Below are 7,500 nucleotides of genomic sequence, written 5' to 3'. Positions count from 1 at the left end.
CTAGTGGTGTTTCTTCTTCTGTAGTTTTGCTCACCTCATCAACCTGGAGTTCTTTGACGACCTGCTCAACGTGCTGCAGAACCTCGTCCAATCAGGAGTGAGTATTCACCTGGACCCGCCCCCTTAACCAGACCCGTTTGTCCAGACTCAGACCGATGACCGATCAATCAATCAGACCGATGATCAATCAATCAGACCGATGACCAATCAATCAATCAGACCGATGACCGATCAATCCATCAGACCGATGACCGATCAATCAATCAGACCGATGACCGATCAATCCATCAGACCGATGACCGATCAATCAATCAGACCGATGACCGATCAATCCATCAGACTGATGACTGATCAATCAATCAGACTGATGACCGATCAATCAATCACACTGATGACCGATCAATCCATCAGACCGATGACCGATCAATCAATCAGACCGATGACCGATCAATGCATCAGACTGATGACTGATCAATCAATCACACTGATGACTGATCAATCCATCAGACCGATGACCGATCAATCAATCACACTGATGACTGATCAATCCATCAGACCGATGACCGATCAATCAATCACACTGATGACTGATCAATCCATCAGACCGATAACCGATCAATCCATCAGACCGATGACCGATCAATCAATCAGACCGATGACCGATCAATCAATCAGACCGATGACCGATCAATCAATCACACTGATGACTGATCAATCCATCAGACCGATAACCGATCAATCCATCAGACCGATGACCGATCAATCAATCAGACCGATGACTGATCAATCAATCAGACTGATGACCGATCAATCAATCACACTGATGACCGATCAATCCATCAGACCGATGACCGATCAATCAATCATTTTATTGATCTGTCATCACACCACTGATCGTCTTCATGTAAACTCTGCAGGATCTGACCAACCGGGAGAGTCTCCACTGCATCCAGACTGTCTTCACCATCCTGTCAGGACAAGGTCTGTCTGTCTGTCTGTCTGTCTGTCTGTCTGTCTGTCTGTCTGTCTCTCTGTCTGTCTCTGTCTCTCTGTCTGTCTGTCTGTCTGTCTGTCTGTCTGTCTCTCTGTCTCTCTGTCTGTCTCTGTCTGTCTCTGTCTGTCTCTCTGTCTGTCTCTCTGTCTGTCTCTGTGTCTGTGGATCAGTAAGGTGACTTCCTGTCTGTCCCAGGTGACGTCCTGACCATCGACCCGTTGGCGTTCTACTCTCAGCTCTACAGGATGTTGCCGCGGCTCCACGCAGGTCAGACCTTTATTTAAACTCAACTTTATTTAAACGTCTTCGTCGACGGCGTTCGGCTCATGTACCGCTGCTGTCTGTCTCAGGGGCGCCCAGTGATGACATCATCATCGTGCTACGCTGCCTGGACGCCATGCTGACCCGCCGCAGGAAGCAGGTGACCCTGAGGAGGGCGATGGCGTTCGTCAAGCGACTGAGCACGCTCAGTCTGCACGTGCTGCCCAACGCCAGCGTGGGGATCCTCGCCGCCACCAGAGCCACCGTGCACGTGAGTGTGCTCATCTGTGCACTGTAGCGCAATACACAACTACTACACAACTATACTACACATCTGTACTACACAACTGTACTACACATCTGTACTACACAACTACACTACACAACTGTACTACACAACTGTACTACACAACTACACTACACAACTGTACTACACATCTGTACTACACAACTATACTACACAACTACACTACACAACTGTACTACACAACTACACTACACAACTGTACTACACAACTACACATCTGTATTACACATCTGTACTACACAACTACACTACACATCTGTACTACACAACTACACTACATAACTGTACTACACAACTACACATCTGTACTACACAACTGTACTACACAACTACACTACATAACTGTACTACACAACTGTACTACACAACTACACTACACAACTGTACTACACAACTACACTACACAACTGTACTACACAACTACACTACACATCTGTACTACACAACTGTACTACATAACTGTACTACACAACTACACATCTGTACTACACATCTGTACTACACAACTACACTACACATCTGTACTACACAACTACACTACACATCTGTACTACATAACTGTACTACACAACTACACTACACAACTGTACTACACAACTACACTACACAACTGTACTACACATCTGTACTACACAACTATACTACACAACTACACTACACAACTGTACTACACAACTACTACACAACTACACTACACAACTGTACTACACAACTACACATCTGTACTACACATCTGTACTACACAACTACACTACACATCTGTACTACACAACTACACTACACATCTGTACTACATAACTGTACTACACAACTACACTACACATCTGTACTACATAACTGTACTACACAACTACACTACACAACTGTACTACACAACTACACTACACAACTGTACTACACATCTGTATTACACAACTACACTACACATCTGTACTACACAACTACACTACACATCTGTACTACACAACTGTACTACACAACTACACTACACAACTGTACTACACAACTACACTACACATCTGTACTACACAACTACACTACACATCTGTACTACACATCTGTACTACACAACTACACTACACAACTATACTACACATCTGTACTACACAACTACACTACACAACTGTACTACACATCTGTAATACACAACTACACTACACAACTGTACTACACATCTGTACTACACAACTGTACTACACAACTACACTACACAACTGTACTACACAACTATACTACACAACTGTACTACACAACTGTACTACACAACTATACTACACAACTACACTACACAACTGTACTACACAACTACACTACACAACTGTACTACACAACTACACATCTGTATTACACATCTGTACTACACAACTACACTACACATCTGTACTACACAACTACACTACATAACTGTACTACACAACTACACATCTGTACTACACAACTGTACTACACAACTACACTACATAACTGTACTACACAACTGTACTACACAACTACACTACACAACTGTACTACACAACTACACTACACAACTGTACTACACAACTACACTACACATCTGTACTACACAACTGTACTACATAACTGTACTACACAACTACACATCTGTACTACACATCTGTACTACACAACTACACTACACATCTGTACTACACAACTACACTACACATCTGTACTACATAACTGTACTACACAACTACACTACACAACTGTACTACACAACTACACTACACAACTGTACTACACATCTGTACTACACAACTATACTACACAACTACACTACACAACTGTACTACACAACTACTACACAACTACACTACACAACTGTACTACACAACTACACATCTGTACTACACATCTGTACTACACAACTACACTACACATCTGTACTACACAACTACACTACACATCTGTACTACATAACTGTACTACACAACTACACTACACATCTGTACTACATAACTGTACTACACAACTACACTACACAACTGTACTACACAACTACACTACACAACTGTACTACACATCTGTATTACACAACTACACTACACATCTGTACTACACAACTACACTACACATCTGTACTACACAACTGTACTACACAACTACACTACACAACTGTACTACACAACTACACTACACATCTGTACTACACAACTACACTACACATCTGTACTACACATCTGTACTACACAACTACACTACACAACTATACTACACATCTGTACTACACAACTACACTACACAACTGTACTACACATCTGTAATACACAACTACACTACACAACTGTACTACACATCTGTACTACACAACTGTACTACACAACTACACTACACAACTGTACTACACAACTATACTACACAACTGTACTACACAACTGTACTACACAACTACACTACACAACTGTACTACACAACTACACTACACAACTACACTACACAACTGTACTACACATCTGTACTACACAACTATACTACACAACTGTACTACACAACTATACTACACAACTACACTACACATCTGTACTACACAACTATACTACACAACTGTACTACACATCTGTACTACACAACTGTACTACACAACTACACTACACAACTGTACTACACAACTATACTACACAACTACTACACAACTGTACTACACAACTACACTACACAACTGTACTACACAACTACACTACACAACTACACTACACAACTGTACTACACATCTGTACTACACAACTATACTACACAACTGTACTACACAACTATACTACACAACTACACTACACATCTGTACTACACAACTATACTACACAACTGTACTACACAACTGTACTACACAACTACACTACACAACTGTACTACACAACTACACTACACAACTACACTACACAACTGTACTACACATCTGTACTACACAACTACACTACACAACTGTACTACACAACTACACTACACAACTACACTACACAACTGTACTACACATCTGTACTACACAACTATACTACACAACTGTACTAGGAAGTGTCCCCATGTAAATACTGTGTGTGTCCTCTGTGTGTGTGTGTGTCTTCTGTGTGTGTGTCCTCTGTGTGTCTTCTGTGTGTGTGTCCTCTGTGTGTGTCCTCTGTGTCTGTGTCCTGTGTGTGTGTCCTCTGTGTGTGTGTCCACTGTGTGTGTGTCCTGTGTCTGTGTCCTGTGTGTGTCCTCTGTGTGTGTGTGTCCTCTGTGTGTGTGTCCACTGTGTGTGTGTCCTCTGTGTGTGTGTCCTCTGTGTGTGTGTGTGTGTGTGTCCTCTGTGTGTGTGTCCTCTGTGTCTGTGTCCTCTGTGTGTGTCCTCTGTGTCTGTGTGTGTGTCCTCTGTGTGTGTGTCCTCTGTGTGTGTCCTCTGTGTGTGTGTCCTCTGTGTGTGTCCTCTGTGTCTGTGTGTGTGTCCTCTGTGTGTGTGTCCTCTGTGTGTGTCCTCTGTGTGTGTGTCCTCTGTGTGTGTCCTCTGTGTGTGTCCTCTGTGTGTGTGTCCTCTGTGTGTGTCCTCTGTGTGTGTCCTCTGTGTGTGTCCTCTGTGTGTGTCCTCTGTGTGTGTGTCCTCTGTGTGTGTCCTCTGTGTGTGTGTCCTCTGTGTGTGTGTCCTCTGTGTGTGTCCTCTGTGTGTGTCCTCTGTGTGTGTCCTCTGTGTGTGTGTCCTCTGTGTGTGTCCTCTGTGTGTGTCCTCTGTGTGTGTCCTCTGTGTGTGTGTCCTCTGTGTGTGTCCTCTGTGTGTGTCCTCTGTGTGTGTCCTCTGTGTGTGTGTCCTCTGTGTGTGTCCTCTGTGTGTGTGTCCTCTGTGTGTGTCCTCTGTGTGTGTGTCCTCTGTGTGTGTGTCCTCTGTGTGTGTCCTCTGTGTGTGTCCTCTGTGTGTGTCCTCTGTGTGTGTCCTCTGTGTGTGTGTCCTCTGTGTGTGTCCTCTGTGTGTGTCCTCTGTGTGTGTGTCCTCTGTGTGTGTCCTCTGTGTGTGTCCTCTGTGTGTGTCCTCTGTGTGTGTGTCCTCTGTGTGTGTCCTCTGTGTGTGTCCTCTGTGTGTGTGTCCTCTGTGTGTGTCCTCTGTGTGTGTCCTCTGTGTGTGTGTCCTCTGTGTGTGTCCTCTGTGTGTGTCCTCTGTGTGTGTCCTCTAGGCGTTCCCTAAGTGTGACTTCCTGTTGGATAACGAGGTTCAGGGCAGCGGCTTCTTCCTGCCGGAGCTGGACGAACCGGAACACTGCAACGCCCAGAACACGGCTCTGTGGGAACTACACACACTACAGGTACTAATACACACTGTAGTACACACTGCAGGTACTAATACACACTACAGGTACTAGTACACACTACAGGTACTAGTACACACTACAGGTACTAGTACACACTATAGTACACACTACAGGTACTAGTACACACTACAGGTACTAATACACACTATAGTACACACTACAAGTACTAGTCTCAGGTTGTGCTCTGTACTATAGAAGTATTCTATTTGGTTGCTATGGTTACAGGGACAAAGACAGTGATGCATTGTTCTTATTAATCTCATTTGAGTTCTGGTGAATTCACCAACAGAGCTTCATTTCTTTATATTTATGAAAGAAATGGATCAATATCTGTCAACAAACTCACAAAACAAGAAACCAATGAAAATAATGAAAACAATGAAAACAATGAAAATAATGAAACCAATGAAAACAAAGAAACCAATGAAAACAAAGAAACCAATGAAAACAAGAAACCAATGAAAACATGAAACCAATGAAAACAAAGAAACCAATGAAAACAAGAAACCAATGAAAACAAGAAACCAATGAAAACAATGAAACCAAAGAAACCAATGAAAACAAGAAACCAATGAAAACAAGAAACCAAAGAAAACAATGAAAACAAAGAAACCAATGAAAACAAGAAACCAATGAAAACAATGAAAACAAAGAAACCAATGAAAACAAGAAACCAATGAAAACAAAGAAACCAAAGAAAACAAAGAAACCAATGAAAACAAGAAACCAAAGAAACCAATGAAAACAAAGAAACCAATGAAAACAATGAAACCAAAGAAACCAATGAAAACAAGAAACCAATGAAAACAAGAAACCAATGAAGACAAGAAACCAATGAAAACAAGAAACCAAAGAAACCAATGAAACCAATGAAAACAAGAAACCAAAGAAACCAATGAAAACAAAGAAACCAATGAAAACAATGAAACCAAAGAAACCAATGAAAACAAGAAACCAATGAAAACAAGAAACCAATGAAAACAAGAAACCAAAGAAACCAATGAAACCAAAGAAACCAATGAAAACAATGAAACCAAAGAAACCAATGAAAACAAAGAAACCAAAGAAACCAATGAAAACAATGAAACCAAAGAAACCAATGAAACCAAAGAAAACAATGAAACCAATGAAAACAATGAAAACAAGAAACCAATGAAAACAAGAAACCAATGAAACCAATGAAAACAAAGAAACCAATGAAAACAATGAAACCAAAGAAACCAATGAAAACAAGAAACCAATGAAAACAAGAAACCAAAGAAAACAATGAAAACAAAGAAACCAATGAAAACAAGAAACCAATGAAAACAATGAAAACAAAGAAACCAATGAAAACAAGAAACCAATGAAAACAAAGAAACCAAAGAAAACAAAGAAACCAATGAAAACAAGAAACCAAAGAAACCAATGAAAACAAAGAAACCAATGAAAACAATGAAACCAAAGAAACCAATGAAAACAAGAAACCAATGAAAACAAGAAACCAATGAAAACAAGAAACCAATGAAAACAAGAAACCAAAGAAACCAATGAAACCAATGAAAACAAGAAACCAAAGAAACCAATGAAAACAAAGAAACCAATGAAAACAATGAAACCAAAGAAACCAATGAAAACAAGAAACCAATGAAAACAAGAAACCAATGAAAACAAGAAACCAATGAAAA

The 7,500-nt window shown here is 41.1% G+C and overlaps 1 protein-coding gene across 1 annotated transcript in view; it reads left to right on the top strand.

Annotated features, from left to right (window-relative positions):
• The window catches only part of noc3l (NOC3-like DNA replication regulator), a gene marked incomplete at its 5' end in the record, with an annotated part of 10,391 nt that overhangs the window by 1,773 nt on the left and 1,118 nt on the right, over window positions 1-7,500 (top strand). The window contains 5 exons of the mRNA XM_074628550.1: window positions 25-97; window positions 918-981; window positions 1,190-1,261; window positions 1,345-1,526; window positions 5,699-5,827. Of these exons, the coding sequence (XP_074484651.1) occupies window positions 25-97; window positions 918-981; window positions 1,190-1,261; window positions 1,345-1,526; window positions 5,699-5,827 (520 nt within the window). The remainder of the gene's footprint in view (window positions 1-24; window positions 98-917; window positions 982-1,189; window positions 1,262-1,344; window positions 1,527-5,698; window positions 5,828-7,500) is intronic.

Source organism: Sebastes fasciatus, unplaced genomic scaffold (assembly GCF_043250625.1).
Source record: "Sebastes fasciatus isolate fSebFas1 unplaced genomic scaffold, fSebFas1.pri Scaffold_51, whole genome shotgun sequence".
NCBI classification, from domain to species: Eukaryota; Metazoa; Chordata; class Actinopteri; order Perciformes; family Sebastidae; genus Sebastes; species Sebastes fasciatus.
Note: the sequence above shows the minus strand (reverse complement) of the source record. Positions and strands in the feature narration are given on the sequence as shown.